The sequence below is a fragment of the Heterodontus francisci genome, chromosome 24, assembly GCF_036365525.1.
Source record: "Heterodontus francisci isolate sHetFra1 chromosome 24, sHetFra1.hap1, whole genome shotgun sequence".
NCBI lineage: Eukaryota > Metazoa > Chordata > Chondrichthyes > Heterodontiformes > Heterodontidae > Heterodontus > Heterodontus francisci.
In genome coordinates this window covers 27,368,210-27,391,388 of record NC_090394.1, presented here as the reverse complement: position 1 = coordinate 27,391,388, position 23,179 = coordinate 27,368,210, and the positions used below count along the sequence as shown (strand labels likewise).

The 23,179-nt window shown below is 42.5% G+C and overlaps 1 protein-coding gene across 6 annotated transcripts in view; it reads right to left on the bottom strand.

Moving 5' to 3' along the window:
- radil (Ras association and DIL domains) overlaps positions 1 to 20,433 on the bottom strand; it is a 146,916-nt gene extending 126,483 nt beyond the window's left edge. For 4 of the 6 annotated variants that reach the window (XR_010977368.1, XR_010977369.1, XR_010977370.1 and 1 more), the window contains exons 1-3: positions 20,322 to 20,433; positions 18,649 to 18,771; positions 12,185 to 12,735 (exon numbers count right to left, since the gene is read on the bottom strand). Coding sequence is in view for 3 of the 6 variants with exons in the window: in XM_068055796.1 (XP_067911897.1) it covers positions 12,185 to 12,710 (526 nt within the window). In the remaining 3 variants the exon portion in view is untranslated. Of the gene's footprint in view, positions 1 to 12,184; positions 12,736 to 14,827; positions 14,842 to 18,648; positions 18,772 to 19,877; positions 20,128 to 20,321 lie in introns of those variants that run through there. The other 2 variants (XM_068055797.1, XM_068055798.1) reach the window with 2 other exon arrangements.
- Positions 20,434 to 23,179: the final 2,746 nt, after the last annotated feature.

Below are 23,179 nucleotides of genomic sequence, written 5' to 3'. Positions count from 1 at the left end.
ATGTTTATTGACCAATCCACACAATTCCATGTTTAGCACCAAGTCTCTGACACACAGCATTACCATTTTGCATATAAAATTCAACTCAAGTGAACCCTTCAGGCCAAAGCTTGGCTATACTTTCCCTAAACAGTCATACAACATAGAAACAATAAAAATTTACCACACAGAAGGAGGCCATTTGGCCCATTGTTTCCGCGCTGGCCAAAAAAAAGAGCTATCCAGCCTAATCCCACTTTCTAGCTTTTGGTCCATAGCCCCATAGGCTACAGCATTTCAAGTCCATATCCAAGTACTTTTTAATGCAATGAGGGTTTCTGCCTCCAACACCCTTTTAGGCAGTGAGTTCCAGACCCCAAGTACCCTCTGGATGAAAGAAATTCTCCTCAACTCACCAGATGGACTGCAGCGGTTTAAGAAGGCAGCTCACTACCATATTCTCAAGGGTAGTTAGGGATGGGCAACAAATGTTGGTCTTGTCAGCGACACCCTCATCCCATGAAAGAATAAATTTTTTTTTAAAAATCCTCTGCCAAATATTTTAAATCGATGGCTCTTGGTTATTGACCTCTCAGCTAAGTGAAATAGATCCCTCCTATTGAGGCCACTCAAAATTTTATACAGCCTCCTCTGTTACAAAGAAAACAATCCTAGTCTATCTAATCTTTCCTCACAGCTAAAATTTTCCAGCCCTGGCAACATCTTTGCAAATTTCCTCTGTACCCTCTGGTGTGTCCCATATGCCTTCTTCACCATCTGCTCTACCTGTCCTGCTTCAGAGATCTGTGGACGTGCACTCCAAAGTCCCTCTGTTCCTCTACAACTCGCAGTATCCCACAATTTTTCATATTGGAACCAACCAACTTCCATTCAAGTTGCAGCTATCTTTAACATAGTAAATTTCCCAAGCTGCTTCATAAAGGCAAATGGACAGCTTAGCCATCCTAAGAGTAGATTTAAGAGGTCTCACTGAAGGTATGATTGAAGAACTGGTTTTCAGAAGATGGGTAAAGAGCAGATAGGTAGAGAGCAAGGTGGAAGGCCCGAAGGAGACAGTTTGTGAATGTAGTGTCAAGATGGTCAAAAGCTCTGCCATCAAAAATGGAGCACACAGAAAGGATACACAGGAGATTGGAAGAGAAGAGGTTGGGGGGGGGGGGGGGTGCACAGGTATATAGGGCAGGAGAAGGCCACAGAGGTAGATTGGAGTAAGCCTTTGCAGGAGTTTACAAATAAGGATATTGAATTAATTGCATTGGGGAACAGAGGGCCAATGGAGGTCTGTGAGGATGGCTGTGATAGGTGATCAGGACTTGGAGGATAGGATGAAGGTGGTGGCTTTTTGGATTAGTTGGAGTTGTCTATTTATGCTAACATGCTAATGAGCTGATGCATTCCTGGATATCCCCACTCTCACCAGAAATTACCTGGATTTATTATTGGAAAACTGGAAGCAGCTAGCTGGATTTTTAAAATAAAATCGATATATCCTCGTTAGCAAATTTAAAGCCCATTGGATTAAAGCGATAGTGGCAGCATGGATACGGAATTCTCTAAGAGACTGAAAGCAGAAAGTAGTGGTGAACAGTTGTTTTTCAGACAGGAGGGAAGTATACAGTGGTGTTCCCTGGTGTCGTTATTGGGACCACTGCTCTTTTTGATATATATATAAAAATGACCTGGACATATGAATACAGGGCCCAGTTTCAAAGTTTGCAGATGATACAAAACTTGGAAATGTAGTAAACAATGAAGAGGGTAGTAACAGACTTCAGGGAGGACATAGAGAGACTGGTGAAATTTAATGCTGAGAGGTGTGAAATGATACATTTTGGTGGGAAGAATGAAAAGGGACAATATTAACTGAATGGTACAATTTTAAAAGGAGTGCATGTACAGAAATCTTTGAAGGTGGCAGGACAAATTGAGGTGGCTGTTCAAATGCATATGGCTTAATTAATAGAATACAAAAATCAAGGACGTTATACTAAATCTGGTTAGGCCTCCACTTTGGTATTGTGTTCAGTTCTGGGCATCGCGTTTTCAGAAGGTTGTCAAGGCCTTGAAGAGAATGCAGAAGAGATTTAAGACCATAAGAAATAGGAACAGGATAGACCAGGCAGCCCTTCAAGTCTGCTCTGCCATTTAATAAGATCATGGGTGATCCATGATCTCAATTCCACCTTCCTGCCCAATCCCCGTTACTTCAATGCTACCAGGGATGAGGGACTTCAGTTACGGGGAGAGAATGGAGAAGCTAGGATTGCTGTTCTTACAGTAGAGAAGGTTAAGAGAAGATTTGATCGAAATGTTCAAAATCATGAATGGTTTTGACAGAGTAAATAGAAAAAGCTATTTGCAGTGGCATAAGGATTGGTAACCAGAGGGCACATTTAAGGTAATTGGCAAAAGAACCAGAGATGATATGAGAAACGTTGGTTTTTACACAGATAGTTGTGATCTGGAATGTACTGGCTGAAAAGATAATGGAAGCAGATTCAATAGTAAGATTCAAAAGGAAATGGGATCAACACTTGAAAGAATTTACAAAGCTATGGGGAAAAAACAGGGGAGTGGGATTAACTGGATAGCTCTACTTCAGGCACAAAAGGCCAAATGGTTTCCTTTTGCACTGTATCATATGAACAGACGAATTAGGAGTAGGAGTAGGCCACTCGGCCCCTCGAGCCTGCTCCGCCATTCAATGAGTTCATGGCTGAACTGATTTCTCCACATTACCTACCCCCGATAACCTTTCACCCCCTTGCTCATCAAGAATCTATCTACCTCTGCCTTAAACATATTCAAAGACTCTGCTTCTACCGCCTTTTGAGGAAGAGAATTCCAAAGACTCAAGACCCTCAGAGAAAAAATTTCTCTTCATCTCTCTCTTAAATGGGCGACCCCTTATTTTTAAATCATTCTATGATTCTACAGCAAAAATTGTTCCCTGGCACCTAGAGCACGGCTTATCCTGAGAGTTATTTTTTGAGAGATCATGGTATGCTACGTTAATGTCATATCTGCTAGGTAATATTTCATAAAACGTTTGTTGCTCAAAATACATTAGAAAAATGGAGCACACAGCTAACTCCTCAAACAAATTCCTTTGTTTATAACCCAATAAGGGGAAAAAATGTATTCATGCAAGATTGCATATGTTTAGATATTTTTAGCGGCCTCGATAAAATTTTGAAATGTGCCTTCCACTGCGAACCTAAATTTATTTTTGAATTGGTCCTCATCCATCACTATGACATGTTAAGCTGATGCATCAAGTTATTTACAATCTAGCAGATGTAGCTGAGGCTGAACACACATGTTATTTAAAGATATTAACTGGCAAGGTTTATGTAACTACCTAATTTCTGAATGGGTTTTGTACAAGACAACCATAATAACACCACTAGTTAATGTCTATTGAAACTCCTTTAATAATGAATGCCAGAGGTTCAGTGACAGGGCACACTGACATTCGAATATATGGTGAGAGCGTGGGAATTCTCTGTCATAGTGAAATTTCAATCTCAGCCTGCTGACTGGGGGACTACATTAAATAGAAAATAAATTTTCCCACAGGGAAGAGAAATCAACCTTGGCAGCTCTTGGCCAACATCTACAAGGTGGATTCACAGCAGAGTTCCCAGGAGTATAGTGGGGTTCTAATAAAAGAAATAGGAACAACTTTAAAGAGGATAATTAATATCCAATATGTGCACACAATGGAGTAGAAATTCGTCTTGGGCAGTGGTGTAAAATGAGCAGTATCTTATCTGCCACCCGTTATATTTCCCGCTCGATATTCAATTCCATTTACTTCAATAGAACCGAATATCAAGCTGAGTGTATAACAGGCAGCTGATGCAGTAAACTTGTCAAAAATTGTGAACAAACTAATCAATTGTAGGGGACATGACAGCCAAGCCTGATTCTGTCCTTACCTTCACACACACTCACACACCTCATGACCCAGCGCTTTCCCTACAGGGTCATGAGGCAAATTGTAGCAATTCAACTTCTGACCCTACTGCAATTGCTTAACTTAGCACAGATGAGGAAAAGAACGTGAGAACTTGTGATGTGTTTCCAACGACCCACTCATTAAATCTGTTGAGCAATCAGGAGAGCCTGTGCAATATTATTCAGACTCTTCTAGTGTATGACAATATACACATAGCACAGCAGAGAGCTCTCCTGCTCAGTTATCAATGACTTGCCAATGTTTTTTGATGCCCTAATTCCAGAAATATACTTGCAGATAGTCCTGCCAGAAAGCTAACAGAATCATTAAATTTACAGCACAGAAAAAGAGGTAATTTGGCCCTTCACGCCTGTGCGAACATAGGACTACATTCCAACACTGCTGTGCTTTCTTCCTCATGTTTCCTCTCACAAGTTACAACATAATTAACTTTGCACAGAACACATAAGATTGGACAGGGAGAAACAGAGGATTGGAACACGGCATTTTTCATTTTATAAAAGGAGTAGGCATGAAGAAAATAAAAATCTTTAATTAAAAATAGTGCAGGTAGTGATGGAACTAGACTGGACTCTGGAGGAATCTGAAAATGTAAATTAGACTGAGCAGAGGTTGCATAACTAGATTTTATATGGTAGACAGATTGTGCAGAAACAATCTGTAAAATTCTCTGCTGCTGCTCAATGTAATTTAGGTGTTCAGTTGTCTCTGGAGTGTAGTTCAGTCCCTTTATTGGCCATGCAACTGTTATTTAGGATTTTTTGTCAGCTTCTTCCAGTTTTCTAATACAAAACAAATACATCATCATCTGTAGAGTGTCTGTTTAGCAGAAGCTGGAGTTTATTTTGTATTTTGGTCAGTTGGTGGGATTGTAGTTGGGCAGTTTGGTGCATTGGGACTGCAGTTTAGAGTAACAATGGAAGTCAAATGTAGAAAGAGAAAAAGATTCGAATATAGCAGGGAGAGAAGAGACAGAAAGCAGTTTTAAATAGTTAGGGTGGTTTTCCCACACATGCAACTGTTGCTAACTTGCTCAAGCTTCCCAAGAGGAGCTTCATTAAGTATGTGGGGTGGGATGGCAATCGCAAACTGGTGGTAATTGCTTTACCACTACTGGGATGGAGGGAAATTGAGTTTTGCAGCATCTCATTAAAAAGCACGCATGCTTCTGTGCAGGGAGCAGCTGAAAAGAGCAGCAATGGCTGAGGAAGAAGCTGTGTTGAGTCAGCTTCAGTAAGCACTCCCAGGTTTTGGGATTCATCCACTGATATACGGGGACAGACACTTGTGGGCTGAGGACATGAAGCTACATTAAGGGGATGAAGCAAATATTATGGCGGGCTATTGATGAGACAGTCAGTGGCACCAGAACTGTTACACAGCACGACGAGAGGATTAACGACCTTACAAGGTTGACCATGTAAAGTGAAGCAGCCAGGATCTACCAGTTTTAAAATGTTCCTGTCCTGACACATTTAATGTAGCACCAGATGGCACAGTAACCAGTTTGTGTTACATTCAACTTACATTGCTCTACCCAGGTCCTGTAATAAATTTAAAATCAAATGCAACACAATGCAGAAATTCTATATTACCATTCTGTGCCCCTCAATGTATGAAAGTATACAATAGATTTTGTCCGGTTAAACTGATTTAAGACCCATTTAAAACAATTTATAGACCATTTACCTTGGTCTTGGTGTTCCAACATGACTCTGAGATACATGATCGTTATAAGCGAGTAAATCATAAGTGGAGCCAAATGCACATTGCAAAAATAGAAAGCAGCCACTCCAGAGCACATGATCTACCAACCTGCTAGAGTTTCACTAAATGACAAAACATATTAAATTTTTTAATACTGTATTGGTATCACTATTTTGTCAGAAGCAATCAGTAACTCATGAAGAGTATCGTAAATAATAATGTTGCAGAAAATTAACTTTTTCTCTTTCTCAAACTCCGACACTCATCGCTTGTGCTTCACTGACAGGCATTGCTGTGTGTATCTGAAGATAATAAAGGAATGGCAAGTTTTAGGCCTGATCTCGGTAGCTGACGGTTTGCTCAAGTCAGTTAATAATGAAGTGCAAAATAAATCCCAGTGTGCAGAGACATTTAAAAACAAACTCGTCATTAATTAGAATGACTCTATTAAGTTCCCAACATTCTTACTTCGATTTTAATCAATAACGCTCCATTTAAAGGTAAAGCATCTGAAAGCCGAGTTTGATTACAGTCAAGAATTAGCTTTCTGATTTCATACTGCTTTGCGATCATTTTGCCAGCAATGGAAGGCAAATTCCTCAAAAGCTTATTTACAAAAATTGGCAATTTGAACTTGGTCAACTATAATGTTTGTAAAAGTATAATTAAACAGCATGAAAGCTAGAAATATAAGAAATAGATGTATCTGAGATCTCTTTTCCTTTGTGTGTGTAGTCCTGTACAATGTATTCTAAAAATAAAATGACAAATAACCATTACTAACCAAAGCTCAGCTGCTTGGTCCATGCTTCAGAAAATGGAACAAATCTTCCAATGCACTATTCAGTAGGCTCTTAAACAAACACCTTGGTACCACCTGATATTAGTAATGACGTGAAAGCTGTCTTATCATTTACTGAGAACTTGGTTGGGTTCATAAGAAAGATTGCACATCCTCCTCTCCAAGCCTCAGATCGACTGAAGCACTCCCTTCATCTGAAAATTGTCTGGAATTCATAACCCTGCTGTTTATACACATTCTCCAGTAAAAACAGATATATTCCACACATGTACAAGCTACCAAGGGACTACTAATATATTAAAGTTACTCATGCATTCTTCTTTAAACACATCACTTTTTAATACTGTCTTCAATTCATGGCTTATTGATCACTGGATTTTTTAATGATTATTTTAATAGAGATAGTTTATAGTTAGTGCAAGGCTCTAATGACAGCTGCAGTGTTTGGTTTAGAAGCAGTTGTAGGGATCATATTTACAAGCACAGTTGCATGAGACTTTCATCCATTTGCATGCCATTACCTCTCTGTGGTTTAAACTTGTGAACATGAACAAAAGATGTAGAAAAGGCCCAAGAATTTCTGAAATACAACCTCCCCAGTTAACAAAAGCTTAATTAGAGAACGCCTTAAAATGGGGGCAGCTCGGTGAGAGGCTTTGCTTGGTGAGCAAAGGGAAAGAGCAGAGGCAGCTAAATAAGTGACAAAGAAGTCTGTGAGCTTCTTGCACATGTTGATAGAGATGAAGGTGGAGGTAACAGCTTTAAGGAGATGGTAGATAGTGGAGAAAAGAAGCCAGGGTTATTTTTGCTCCCCAAAATGGTCCTGGAGCAGTGATCAACTTTGGCAGTGGAAACTGAGGCTTCATAGCACTTGATGTAGTCTAACCAGATCTTCTGATGGAGGGAGTAATTATGGGAGCCTTTCAGAGTGGACAACTGGAAAAGGAATGAGGAAAGGTTTAAACGGACACAAAGATGTCAAAGGTGGAGTGGTTGAGCAGATTTGCTGATGCAGAAGTATCATGGCAAATGGAGAGACAAATGCTAGGTAGTTGGCAGCTTGAAAGAGCACTGTAAATGACTTGGAGAGATTTTTCCAGAGAGGGCACAGAGGAAGGAAGGGTTTGGAAGCAGGTAGGGGGTTTTGGGTAGTGAGAGATACAAGGAAATGATCAGAGACGGCCTTGCTGTTGTTGTGTTGTGTTCTGAAGTCTTTAAATGACAACTGCAGGCATTATATTCAGATTTAACACAAACACTTTTATTGTCTTACTTATTTACATTGCATTGATTCAGGTACAGGTCTTTCCTTGCTGATGTATATCTGCCCTCTGCAAAGCCACATGCTGAGTGACCTTGTCAAAATGGTGCCTCCTTATATATGTCTTATGATGTCATCAGTTGCATCAGTGGCCTGATCTCTTAAAGGTACAATTTCTCAAGGTGAAGTCACCACTGCACTACATTATAGTTGTGATGGGCACCAAGGGAGTAGAGAGGCCATATAAGATGACAAAGTCGAGGGGGTGGCTATGAATATGGTAACATAATTTATGTGGAGGTTTAGGGACAGTAAAATCAAAGAAGATAAGGGAGTTGAGAGGGAGGTTAAGTCACCAAGGATGCGTTGGGCAGTGCAGAGGCACAATGGATGTCTCAGTGAAAGACAGGGGTGAGGCTTAAGGTGTGCAGGATAGAAAAAGATTAAAGGAGAGGCAAGGGGATGGAACAAAGTGTGAGATGCTCAAAAGGAGAAGGTAGGTACCTGAGGAGCAGGAGAGAGACTAAATAGTGATTTGGTGATAGAGGTCACACTGCCATGGTGGCAGTTTGCACAGGGTAGGTGGTGGAAAGTACAGCCAGGCAGGGATGCTGAGGTAAGGGACAAGGTGTCACCAGCCATGAGCCAAGTTTCCATCAAAGACAGAATGTCAATGCATTCGCACATAATAAAGTTGTGGATGGCAAGGGCCTTGTTTGTCAGTGAAGAGACATTCTGGAGGGATAAATGGCTAAAGCACCTGTGACAATGTAACCTGCAGTTCCTGCAAAACTAAACCTTTTACAATTTTACCTAATAAAACGGATAGGTTTTTTAGTCATTCACATTATGTCGGTGTCGCAGGCACTGCCCAACCCTAGTTGCCCTTGAGAAGGCGGTCGTGAGTTGCCTTCTTGAATACAACTGAGAGAGACTTGTTAGGCCATTTCAGAGGGCATTTATGAGTGAATCTCATTGTTGTAGGTCTGGAAACACTCGTGAGCCAGTTTTCCTTCCCTAAAGGACATTAGTGAACCAGATGGGTCTTTACAGCTATCCAGTAGGTACATGGTCAGCATTACTATTACTAGCTGTTTCTAATTCCTGATTTAATTAATTAATTGAATATAAATTTCCTAGTTGCTGAGATGGGATTTTGAACTCATGTCTCCAGTTCTATAGTCCAGGCCTCTGAATTACTAGTCCAGTAACATAACCACTATACCCATAGTACAGTACTGCACTACAAAAGTACTTAAAATTAACCAGAAGTCGTACATTTAAATTCAAAGTTCTCTAAGGGAGCATGCCCCAGAAATACATTACCAATCTTCAACATTTGATAGGTAAATTGGCCATTGTAAATTGCCCCTAGTGTAGGTAGGTGGTAGGAGAATTGAGGGAAGGTGGGGATGTGGCAGGGAATATGGGATTAATGTAGGATTAGTATAAATGGGTGGCTGATGGTCAGCACGGACCCGGTGGGCCGAAGGGCCTGTTTTGGTGCTGTATCTCTCTATGACTCTATTTAGATTTCCCCTTTAGGCTTTTACCTACCCAGGTTTTCCATCCTCCAATACAAGTAGAAGAATGTTAGGTCTAGCCACAGTTTATGATACAAACTCCGTGCAAGTACTTAGAATCAGGTCAGCTCTTGAGTTACCGGCTTTCTGTTGTCTGTGTTGGCTTTTGAAGCTGTTGGCCAACTTTTGCTAGTTGGCATGTATGAAGTATTTTAACATTTTTTTTGGAGCAAAAAATTAAGTAACCAACCTATTATCTACAAACTGTATGCTCCAGGTCAAAGCAGAATTACATCCATTAGAAGCACTGAGCTTTGTCATTGTTCAGTAATATAGTTTCAAGGGGTGTGTTGGTTTGTTGCTGTACTGTATACTGTTTGCATTTTTTTGGTCTTGGTAGTTAGGGATAGGCCTTTTATCAAGAGCACAGCAGACCACTCAATGGTACAGCAATGACAATGGAGCTGATTTTCCTCCACTACCCACCCTGGCACTGGACAGGAGCATTGCACCTGAATCACACAGCTCCCATCCAGGCTTAGAAACTCTCCTATTTTCTGTCCTGGATCACCATTTTGAGCCCAGAAAAAGAGGCAGGGAATTTAGATCAGCTACAGGCATCTCCCACATCTATGTGTCACACCTTTGAGATAGGGCCTTTTGGCTGCTGATGGAGGTTAGCAACCAGAAGGATCCTATTGTAAGCATTCAGAGGGATTGGGTTAAAGATAAAAGGAAACATACCTTCCTGTCTTTGGCCTGATCCTGGGACCCTTGCTAACCCTCATGGGGCAGGTCATAGCACCACGTTTCACTGAGTGCCCCCTGCTCTGACAGAGCTCAGAGACCATTGCAGCAAGAAAATGAGAACCTCATTTGAATCTTAATGATCGGTTCTGCCCGCCCACTGGAAGTGTAAGGCCAGTCTGTTTACCCCACTCTGCCCCAGGGCTGTAACTCCTGGGACAACATAACAGCATCAAAGGGACAGAAAAACTGTAAGAGAAATGGGTGTTTCCCAGGGCAAGGTTGAGGAAATTCAAACCTAATAAGCCTTCGATTAATCAGTCCATCTTCCTGTCCCAGAACTAGCTCTATCTTAGAGCCATTGGCCAGACTTTTCTGCTTTTGCACTGCCTCATCTGCAGCTTTTCACCTATTAAAATCATTAGTCAGAAAATTGTGGGCTGGGGAGTGCAGAAGCATGTAAACCTGCCCGTCTCCTCTCACCTCATTTTTGTACTCTTTTTGATACAGCCATGACGTCCGTATTCCAATAAGAAGTTCAACCAGAAATCAGGTGGAAACATCGTTTTGTTTCTGGACTCCACTGAGAGTTTCTTAATGGTGTTTCTTAATTAGCTAGACATGCAGCAGTCTGCCATCTGCTCTTTCAAATAGTGGTGGTATGGAGGCAAAATAAAGGCACCGTGTCTCTTGCTATGGTGTCATAAATTTTCCTGCATTACCTGACTTTCAATTAATGGAATCTGCTGAGGGGTAGTTTCCAGGAGCCCATGTGTGCCATTCGCAAGAATCTGCACTTTTGGAAAGCTTACCACCTATTAAAGGCGCTGTGCCCTCTCATACAGTTGCCTCCTTTCCCAGGGGAAAATGATGAAACTGTTTTTGCTGGCAAACAAAGCTCCTATCATTTTTTTAATGCATTGTTGGACTGAAGACTGATGCAGCAAAAATTACTACTAACAGTCTAGGGGGATCTGATCTCATAATAATGTAATCTTCACATCCACAGGCAGGATTGTCCTTGTGGTAGATCTTGTCTAGCTTGAGAAAACAGTATAACTTTGACATTCTCCCTCAAAGTGTAGACACTGGAGTGAGATCTTTTCAGACATCTCCAAGGTGGTGCAACTAGGTTTGAAGAATCGGCACCCGAAATGCCATTACACCTCTGCACAAACTCTTCGTTCTTCTCTAAATCCAGAAATGCCGTTGTAATCCCAATGGAATTCCTATACTATACTTTGTGAACTTGAACTCATCCAAAATTCTGCTGCCCACATCCTAACTTGCACCAAGTCCCGTTCCCCTATTACCCCTGTGCTTGCTGACCTACATTCTCACCCTGTTTTCAAATCCGTCCATGGCCTCACCCCTCCATATCTCCATAATCTTCTCCAACCCACAACCCTCCAAGATCTCTGCACTCCTCCAATTCTGTCCTCTTGTGCATCCTGATTTTCAGTGCTCCACCTAGAACAGTCTAGGCTGTAAGCTTTGGAATTCCCTCCCTAAACCTCTCCTTGTATAGGACCTTGGGATATTTTACTATGTTAAAGGCATTATATAAATACAAATTGTTGTTGTGGTTAATGGAAGAAATGTTAATGTGGCTATCAGTAACAGTGATGCGAAAGTTATTTTCAATAAAAATGCAGCTGCATACATCAATAGCAAGAAATGCACCAAAGATAATACAATTACATGAATAGTAAAACAAACTAATGTATTTTGAAAGTAACATCAAAATCAATCTTCCAAAGGTCAGAGCAGGAAATCCCAGCAGCACCTGGTTTATATGGGCAAGTATGATGAAGAGTAAGCAGATGAAAAGGATTGTTGACTTTGGCATGAGACCGGTTTATAAAGGATTGCCTAAAATTAAGATGCATAACAAGCCTCCCACGCGCTCTGCAGGAGGCCTCCAATAATTTGCAACTCGCCGGAATTGGCACCCAGCAATCTGGACAGTCAGTTGCAAGTGTGCACTCTTGTGGGTTCACAACCACTGATTAACCCTCACAATTTACAATGTACCAAATATCACACCTCGACCAAGAGAGAATGACAAATTATTCTGGAACTCCAACACAGATGATCTGAATGCTTTAAAGTGTATTAAAGTGCCAAACTGCTCTAAACGAAATGCATGCACTAGGTTGTACCTGCAGTTGTCGTATCTTTCTCTTTAGCAGCCATCTCCTCCACTTCAGCCCGTCTACGAAGCTCAAATCTTCTGGCAAACCCCTCTTTAGGTTTCCATAGATCCTGAAGGAGAAGAGGCTTTTCATTGTCCCCCAGAGCTCGGAGACACTCTGTCCGCCAGTGTTTGTCCATCCCCTCAAACCTTCCAATCACATCACAGAGCAGATACTCGCTGGCACATTTCTTGCTCACAGAGTAGCGCTCAAGGGCTTCTTTGACCAATTCCTGGGCACTCGACCGTGGCGTAGCCAGAACACTTTTGTAGTTTGTGCCACTGCAGATTTCATTGCCAAAGATCTTAAGTATGCCAGGAGCCGAAAGCTGGATCGAGAGCTCCGAAGGGTCATCCATTAGGTCAGTCGGAATATCGGTCACAGACCGTCGCTCACGGTAACTTAGCTTCCGGCACAGAACCTGTGTGAAAGCCCGGCTCTTCAGTTTGTTCTTTGATGGTTGGGTCATATTTGGTGATGATTCGTAAAACATGCTGTCAGATAAATGAGATCTGAAACTTCAAAAAAGAGAAAAATATAGAGAAATTGGTACAGTATTGTTATCAAGGTCAAATTCATAGATTTTAAAGTGATTCCTAATCATTTTAAGTTGAATTCACATTTTTCAACTCGTGCAATTTTTCAATATATGTCACTTTTTTTTTTAATCTCGTGAGATTTAGTTCTGTAGCTGCACCCTGAGATATAGCATCTGGGCTGGTCTGCAGCTTGTTCTCCTGGCTCTGCTCCTATATACTGTCAAAAATGTGTCCAACCACTAAAAAATAAGGGGTCGATAATATGGTTATTAGACACAGAGGCCTGAGGCTCATGATATGTCCAGCCAATGTAGCCAGAGTAAAAGGCAGTAGGAGGCAGCAGACAAAATGTGTGTAAGGATTATTAGGACCATAAAAAATATGCAGGCCTCCCACAATGTGACTAGAGCACCCAAGTAGCATTCCAATAGCCGAGTGTACCTTCTGAATAATACTGGAGGGCAGGAGGAATAAAGAAAGAATTCCAAAATAATCGTCCGATATCCAGGTCTGAATGAGCTGCAATTTCCTCCGATTAAAAACTGGGAAAACCAAGGCCATTGGTCCCCAACACAAATTGTTCCCTGCTGCAGATTCTAAGCCTCTCCCTGACTATTGTTTCAGGCTGAACCAGACTGTTTGCAACCTCAGCGTCCTATTTGAATCCAAGCAGAGCTTCCAACCCCATAGCCTCTCCAACACACAGACCACCTACTTCCACCTCTGTAGCATCACTCACCTCCATCCCTGTTTCAGTTTATTTGCTGCTCAAACCCTCATTTATGCTTTTGTTACCTCTGGACTCAACTACACCAATGCTCTATTGGCTGGCCTCTCATCTTCAACCCTCCATAAACTTGGGTTCATCCAAGACTCTACTGCCTGTTTTCTGTTCCACTGGCCCTTCACCCATCCCTGTGCTCACTGACTTACATTGTCTCCCAGTGCACCAATATCTTGATTTTAAAATTCAAATCCCCTCCCCTCCCCTCCATATCACTGTAACCTCCTCCAGCCCTACAACTGTGTTCCCCCAACTCTGGCCTCTTGCACAACCATATTCCAACATTGCTGGCAGTGCCTTCAACTGTTTAGGTGCTATACTCTGGAATTCCCTCCCTAAACCTTCATTTTAAACTTTCTTGACCTTCATCTCTCTCTACTCCTTTAAAAACCCCCTTAAAACTTACCACTTTTACCTAGCTTTTAGTCACCCATCCTAATATCGCTGGGGACCGCCAATTGGCTAGCGTGTGGTTCAGAACAACATCAACAGGGCAGGTTCAATTCCTGTTCCAGTATGAGAAAGGCAATGGGAAACCATCTCATACACCCTCTTCCCTAGTTATGTTCATCTCTCTGGGGTGGAGAGAAAAGAGCAGAGGACCTGCCCTTGGGCAGACCACCTCTACCACTTTCTTGCACTCAGTGTCAATTTATGTCTGAAGTGCTATGGGACATTTACCTATATTTTATAGCTGTCTCTGGGGTTTCCCACCATCTTCTGCCAAAGTTTCAGCAGAATATCTGGCGAACCCCCCCCCCCATTATAATTACTACCACCTATGTCTATTGTTGCAGCTGCAGCCACTTAGAAAGCCACAAAATGGTGAGATAATAAAAATTGTTGGAGATTGTACACAGAACAGTATTTGTAATCCTGCCTTGCTGTATAGCTTAAGTCAATCTTTGATTGATGACTTTAGTCTTCAGGTAGTAGCACAGTTATATTACTGGATGAGTAACGCAGAGGCCTGGACTGATAATCCGCATGTCAAAATGTTGTTTGGGGTATTTAAATCCCCCAGTTAATTAATTAAATAAATCTGGAATAAAAAGCTAGTAACGGTAATACTGACCACAAAATGCTAGATTGTTATAAAGACTCAACTGGTTCATAAATGAATTTAGAGAAGGAACCCTGCCATCCTTACCCAGTCTGGCCTATGTGTGACTTCAAGGCCACAGCAGTGTGGTTGACTCTTATCTGCCTGCTCAAATGGCCTAGCAAGCCACTCAGTTATATCAAACTTTGAGGAAAAACTACAATAAGAAAAAAAATACAGCAGACCATTTAGCATTGAACTTTCTTCTTTCTTTCTTTCTTTCTTCTTTTGGGCCTCCTTATCTCGAGAGACAATGGATACGCGCCTGGAGGTGGTCAGTGGTTTGTGAAGCAGCGCCTGGAGTGGCTATAAAGGCCAATTCTGGAGTGACAGGCTCTTCCACAGGTGCTGCAGAGAAATTTGTTTGTTGGGGCTGTTGCACAGTTGGCTCTCCCCTTGCGCCTCTGTCTTTTTTCCTGCCAACTACTAAGTCTCTTCGACTCGCCACAATTTAGCCCTGTCTTTATGGCTGCCCGCCAGCTCTGGCGAATGCTGGCAACTGACTCCCACGACTTGTGATCAATGTCACACGATTTCATGTCGCGTTTGCAGACGTCTTTATAACGGAGACATGGACGGCCGGTGGGTCTGATACCAGTGGCGAGCTCGCTGTACAATGTGTCTTTGGGGATCCTGCCATCTTCCATGCGGCTCACATGGCCAAGCCATCTCAAGCGCCGCTGACTCAGTAGTGTGTATAAGCTGGGGGTGTTGGCCGCTTCAAGGACTTCTGTGTTGGAGATATAGTCCTGCCACCTGATGCCAAGTATTCTCCGAAGGCAGCGAAGATGGAATGAATTGAGACGTCGCTTTTGGCTGGCATACGTTGTCCAGGCCTCGCTGCCGTAGAGCAAGGTACTGAGGACACAGGCCTGATACACTCGGACTTTTGTGTTCCGTGTCAGTGCGCCATTTTCCCACACTCTCTTGGCCAGTCTGGACATAGCAGTGGAAGCCTTACCCATGCGCTTGTTGATTTCTGCATCTAGAGACAGGTTACTGGTGATAGTTGAGCCTAGGTAGGTGAACTCTTGAACCACTTCCAGAGCGTGGTCGCCAATATTGATGGATGGAGCATTTCTGACATCCTGCCCCATGATGTTCGTTTTCTTGAGGCTGATGGTTAGGCCAAATTCATTGCAGGCAGACGCAAACCTGTCGATGAGACTCTGCAGGCATTCTTCAGTGTGAGATGTTAAAGCAGCATCGTCAGCAAAGAGGAGTTCTCTGATGAGGACTTTCCGTACTTTGGACTTCGCTCTTAGACGGGCAAGGTTGAACAACCTGCCCCCTGATCTTGTGTGGAGGAAAATTCCTTCTTCAGAGGATTTGAACGCATGTGAAAGCAGCAGGGAGAAGAAAATCCCAAAAAGTGTGGGTGCGAGAACACAGCCCTGTTTCACACCACTCAGGATAGGAAAGGGCTCTGATGAGGAGCCACCATGTTGAATTGTGCCTTTCATATTGTCATGGAATGAGGTGATGATACTTAGTAGCTTTGGTGGACATCCGATCTTTTCTAGTAGTCTGAAGAGACCACGTCTGCTGACGAGGTCAAAGGCTTTGGTGAGATCAATGAAAGCAATGTAGAGGGGCATCTGTTGTTCACGGCATTTCTCCTGTATCTGACGAAGGGAGAACAGCATTGAACTAGGCTCTGGATTTGGGAATGACAAAGACACACCCAGCCCAGTCAACCCTGCAAAGTCATCCTGACTAACATCAGGGGACTTGTGCCAAAATTGGGAGAGCTGTCCCACAGATAAGTCAAGCAAATGCCTGATATAGTCATACTCACAGAATCAAACCTTTCAGCCAAAATCTCAGACTCCTCCATCACCATCCCTGACTATGTGCTGGTCCAGCGGTAGGACAGACCACCAGAGATGATGGCACAGTGGTATAGAGTCAGGAGAGTGTGGTCCTGGGAGTCCTCAGCATCAGCTCCAGACATCATTGGCAAAGAAATCTCCTGCCCCCTCAGCTACAGCACAGGACTACATGCAAACTAGACAGCAGAAGCAGCATGTCTGGGAATTTATTGGGAGAAATCAGTAAAAACTGGCATTAATGGTCCCTGATTTTTGTAACATTTAATTCTCTGACTTCCATCCAGAAAATGACATGTTAACTTTTGTTCCTTCCTGAAGTCAATTCCTTTTTAAATAAAAACTGCAAAATTCCTGTAAAATTCACCAAAGAAAACAGAGAATGAAGGCCCCAAGTGAAAAACGCACTAAATGTAACAGTCCTAAATGTACAAACACACTGTGAAGGTCTTGCACGTTACTGATATAGTAATTTACTGCTTTGTTGGAATGTGAGACAGGAAATAATTTAAATGTTAATTCATGCATGCAATGTTATTATTATCCCTACAAGTCTACAAACTGTTGTAATGAATATCCTGAATGTAGAAAATAAATCACATTATCATTAATGAAACAGTTCAGTGTGAGTTTGAGGGAGAAAAATAGATTTGACAATAGAAGTACACACATAGCTGTTATATAATAGCTCTTAAAATGTTCCTCATTTGTAACTTAGTTTGGGGGGAATGATTTTGTTTGAGTAAAGGATTATCAGATCTTTAATTTCAACTTGCTAGTTTATTCTCCAAAAGTGATCTAAAAACCCTACCAGATGAATAAATATCAGAACAACTCTTTAAACATGATGTGAAAGGGTATGGTCAAAATGAAATGAAATGAAGTTATAATGGGTGCTCCTTGTACATGATTGGGAGCTAAATTTTCAGTGTGGAGTTACACTGTAAATGTACTTTCAGGTGGGCTGCAGGTGACTCTATTTTCATGCTCCTGGTGGTAACAGTAGCAGGATACAGTGTTTATACTGTGCAATTGTGAGGGATGGGGTGAGAGAGTGAGGGAAAGAGTCTGGCTGGAACAACTGTAGCACTAGAGTCACTGGGTTCTCCCTAAAAACTGGGCAAAAATCTTGCTCTTTGTTGGGAATCATCCTAACAGAGGGTTGCTGTTAACACAGCGTGAAGTCCAAGCTATGAAACAGTTCTTGTACAGTAAAATTAATTGCGAAATAACAACCAGCACTGGTCACGCTGATCATTCTGGGGTGCGGTGGGGGAGAGGGTAGAGATGGACCCTGCACCCTATTTGTTTCTGTATGCAAACAAAACCTTCTGATTTGTTTACACTGGCACTGCATTGGGCCATTCTTGTAGATCATTCAGCCAATTAACATTTGAAGCCTTTGGACATTTCATCAATACTGAAGCCCTGGGCAATTTACTTCAGGTCTTGCTAGTCCCGTTATAAACTCTGGCCTTCCCTTTTGATAGAAAGATAAAAAAGATGATAATGGTACGTTCAGTATTTTAAGGATAGGTCACACCCATTGCAACTTTTTTGTAAATATTCTCAGTGAATTTAACAGCAGGACCTTTTGCAAAGATTTTATGACTATATCCATTCAAAATAATGCTTAGTATAACGTTTAAGTAAACATCAGTCTATCTTCACTGTAAGTAAAACAGCTGTAAGGTCAGCAGTCAGATCCTAGAGTACATCCATTTGCTGTCTTCTGCTTTCCTCCAAACAGGAAATTAGTTAATACTGGAAGTATAGTGGCTCTAATTATAAACTGTCAGAAAACATAGCAACCATTTAAAATAAAATGAGTTTACTACCACATGTGTACTCACTTACAACAATAGAAATTTAGGTCACTCAGCTTTTAAAGCATAGGGGGTTTCTTGACTGTTATTGTAACTCAGTCTTAAGAGTGCACTCTCTTGTGCCTTATCCACTTCAGCTTTCTCATGTCCTACACTCTCCAGTGCCATGTTTCTCTGAGGCTCTCAGTTTCCTGCCCCCTCTCAGTGATAGCAATGTGGAGAATAGTCAATGTGCACCACAGACTGTTTTCAGCTTTGTTGGCTGGGAAGTAGGGAGGTTGACTTATATGTAGAGCATCTTATTTGTAAATATATTGAAGCGCATGCTTAACTTCACCTTTCAATACTTACCATAATGCAGATACAAAGTGCCATCTTCAGAAATGAACCCCACGGTTACATACTTAAGTGGTTTTTTGAACCAGTTCATTACCCCAAACTACTAACGATGAATACAAAGTAGTTCTGCTCATTCTGTAAACAAAAAAAAAAGAAAAAAATACACTTTGGAAATGGCTGTTATTGTGCTTTCAAATGAACATAGAAAATGAAACACATGAATGTAAAATTACAAACTAATGAAGTACTACTAAAAATCTACGTCTCCACTGGTTAATGCAGTATTCTCTCTCCCACTCCTAAGAGATGCTTGAGTTTCAGTCTCTGTAAAAGGCACTTTCTTTCCCCCCACCCCCCTCCTCTTTCCTAAAGGTACTTGCCTATGCTGGCGCAGGGCTCCAAAAGTGCTCACTGCCCTTTAATACTTTCTGTGTGAAATATTGATAGATTGTGGGGGGCATGACAGTGAAGCTTGATTTTGTTCATATCTATTGTCCAAGTGAAGCTGGATTTCCCAGCAGCATTTATTGATGGCAATCAGGAGTTTAAGCCTTGCTTGACATTTTCCTCCTCTCAGCCTGGATGATATCTCTGGACGGAGAGCTGGGGCGGGTCTGGATGAAATGCTCGGAGTGATGGATTTTTCGGACTTTGTCTACTGTGATGGTTTCACTCATTACTTAGGTAACTCTTAGTAAACATTTTACCTATGTAGGCTAAATTACTGATGTCATTCACAGGTACCGAACGAAAAATACTACTGTTTGGTTTTGGCGATCTGTCTGGAGGACCATACGTATGGGAATAGTTTCAGATGGATTGTTAATAAATGGCTCGCAGACCTGACCTTCTGCAGATGCCACCTCAGCCTTTGCGAATCGGTCATTACTCTGAAATCGCTGTCTCACTTCCTCTGGAGGCTGTGCATTAGTATGTAACTATATTGCATTTTGTTTCTAAGGCATCCTTCCCTTTATTAAATAACAGGGACAGTGCAGAGAAGCGGCAAAGTCATAGCCAAGAAAATATTGCATGTTGAGTTTTGCATCATATTGAATACTTTGGCAATAGAAGCAGGTAAAATTGAATGAATCTGTCCTGCCGTGAAACGTTGCACACCTTCCGATTCATTTCTCCCTTTGCTAGGGGCGGGTGGCCGTTTGTGATAAATAAGAGGAACGAGAGATGATAAAAAGTCCATAAAATCCGCAAAGAAATACTGCATTAACTTTGACATATACCTGTCTGAAAATGCAGCCTAACGGCTGCCTCTTGTTACACTGCAAGTTTTGGAGAGGTTGCAGCCGCAGTTCCATCTGTTTGAAAGGGTTGGAAGGCGCAGGGACGGTTTCCCATAGCAACGGGCCAAGCCATTTCTCTCCAGTCTCTTCATTCTTCTCTAACTATCCATCTTCTCCTTTCACCCCTGTCACTTTCCCTCTTCTTTTCCCCTCTTCAGCTTTCTTCGACATTTATCCCCCCGCCCGCACTCTTTCATTTCCTCTCTTTATCTTTTTTTTGGGTGCTATTTTATTTTTTCTGCCTCTTGTTGTTTTCACCCAGATTTTTCATTCGGTTCTTCCTCTAACTCTCCTTTTATCATTTTTATTTCTCATGAGCCCTCCTGGCTTTTATTTTCTTGCCCCTGTCACCTACCTTCCCGCAATCCCACACTCGCTGCTTACCTCCTTCCTTGTCTGTTTGCTCCCTTTACTCCCGGTGAAATGTGTGTGTTTTCCCCCTCCCCCTGTTTTCTTTCTTCAGCTGCTAAACCTTCATTCCGGTCGCCACCCGCCTCTCTCCTTCCCTCAGACCCCAGGTAGCCGAGTCCGAAGCCGGCTCTCCCGAGCGCTGGCGGAAAGGCCCGAAGCCCCCGAGCGCTGGCGGAAAGGCCCGAAGCCTCCGAGCGCTTCGTCACCGGCATTCCAAGCGCTGGCGGAAAGGCCCGAAGCCCCCCAGCGCTTCGTCACCGGCATTCCAAGCGTTGGCGGAAAGGCCCGAACCCCCGAGCGCGGCGTCACTTTCCTCTCCGGCGTGCGCGGACAGACCCGAACCAGAGGTCTCTCAGCCTTCATCCTGAGTGGTCACAGAATTGCCCGACGCAGGGTCGTCGGGATCTGCCTCAGGCCGACATCGCCATCTGTGGGGTGAAATTGCAGCGATTTTTGTGTTTCATTCATTGGAATCAAAGAATGAGGCCGCGCAGGAGGCCATTCGGCCCATCGTCCCTTTGCCGGCTCTTTGAAAGGGATGTCCCATGAATCCCAAACTTCGCTCTTTCCCCATAGCTCTTGCATACTTTTTTCCCTTCCCATATTTATCCAATTCTCTTTTGAATGTTACGCTATTTCAATTTTAATTGCAGCAACATATAAATAAAATAGTGTTTGGAAATGAATAGTGATTATCAAAGCTATTATGTCAGCTTGGTATTACTTACACTTCGAATGTAGCAACAAATAAAATAAACTGTTAAAAGATCATTTGTTCAGCCTTTATCATTATTCATGCCTTAACTCGCACCAAGTCCTGTTCTCCTATCACCCCTGTGCTCACTGACCTATGCTGGTTCTCAGTCAAGTAGTGTCTTGATTTAAAAATTCTCATCCTTGTTTTCAAATCCCTCCATGGCCTTGCCCCTCCCTAGCACTGTAATCTCCTCCAACTCCACAACCTTCCAAGATATCTGTGCTCCTCTAATTCTGTCCTCTTCAGCATCCCCGATTTTAAATGCTCCGCCATTGGTGGCTACACCTTCAGCTGAACGGGCTCCAAGCTCTGGAATTCCCTCTCCCCATCAAAACACTCCTTAAACCCATAATACCTTTTTGATCAAGCTTTTGGTTAGCTGACCTAATATCTCCTTTTGTGGCTCAGTGTCATATTTTGTTTTATAATGCTTCTGTAAAGCGCCTTGGGATGTTTCATTACATTAAAAACACTACATAAATGTAAGTTGTTTCTGTTAGATTAGATTAGAGATACAGCACTGAAACAGGCCCTTCAGCCCACCGAGTCTGTGCCGACCATCAACCACCCTTTTATACTAATCCCATATTCCTACCTATACTAGTGACAATTTATAATGGCCAATTTACCTACCAACCTGCAAGTCTTTTGGCTTGTGGGAGGAAACCGGAGCACCCGGAGAAAACCCACGCAGACACAGGGAGAACTTGCAAACTCCACACAGACAGTACCCAGAATCGAACCTGGGTCCCTAGAGCTGTGAGGCTGCAGTGCTAACCACTGCGCCACAGTGAAATATTTACAACCCCTTCTCAATTTTATATGTATGGGGCTTTTTTTTAATTTCTCCCTTTTTAATCCTTTCTGCTCATTTTGTAAATAAAGGCTACACAATATTCCAAATAAATTCTTCCAATACAAGATAGAATATCGGAAGACCATCCAACTCAACTGGTCCAAGCAGAAAGCACCTACAGTGCTCCCTATCTCAACATCAACGGTTTCTTTAGTGATTACAGGCTCCACCACTCCACCTGAAAGTCCATCCCACGTTTTGATCCATATGTGTGAAGAACCTCCAGTCTTTTGCTAGTTTGCACCTGCTTCCCCTTATCCTCCTGTCACAATTCAGTTTGAAGTAGTGCCCTGGATTTACTCTGCTGTACAATTTACCTTATTATATGATGTCAACTCTCAGTCACATCTTTACAAGGCTGAAAAGCTCATGTTTTTTCAACCTTTCTTCATAACTCAATCCCTTGATGCTGCGATCAGTCTCTCTTCTTGGAACTATCTGCGGCATTTGAATGTCTGTCTCAGTAACTTAGGGCGACCGTATTTTCTAAAGCAAATCCAGGGACAAACAGCCCGGCACTCACCCACACCATCTGAGGCCGCGGAGTGCGCTCTGATCCGGCTCCTGGGACACCCACACCTCTTGACTCCGGTTACCACTCATTAGTTCAGTTATTAGCAGCCCCTGTTATTGGACATTTTGGTTACAGGGCCGTTTTATCGTCAACTAAATCTCTCAGGAAAACGGCACGTGATCTGGGAACTATCTGGGGATTCAGTGAGGGGGAGTTGGGGTTTCATATAATCACAGGAAATAGGAGCAGGAGTAGGCCATTCAGCCCGTCAAGCGTGCTCGGGCATTCAAACAGATCATGGCTGTTCATCTAATGAAGTCATGGGGGTGGGGTGGGGCTAGTTTATGTTAGGTTACAGATAAATATTGACCAGGCTATCAGAAGGACATGGATGCTTTTCTTTGATGAGTGCCACAGGATCTTTTATATCTACCTGAAAGGACAGACAGGGTCTCAATTAAACATCCAAAAGGCAATGTAGTATTCCTTCAGTAATGCACTAGAGCATTAATCTGGCTTTTCTGCTCAAGTCTCTAGGGTGTCTTAAACCCACAACCTTCTGACCCAGAGGCAGGCATGCACAATATCTTATGTTTTATTAATGCATTTGTCACCGTGTAAACGTTGAAGGGGAAGTTTGATATTGGAAATGCTTTTAGAGAGTGGGACAGAAATGTCACTTCAAATGAATTGGGGGAAAAAAC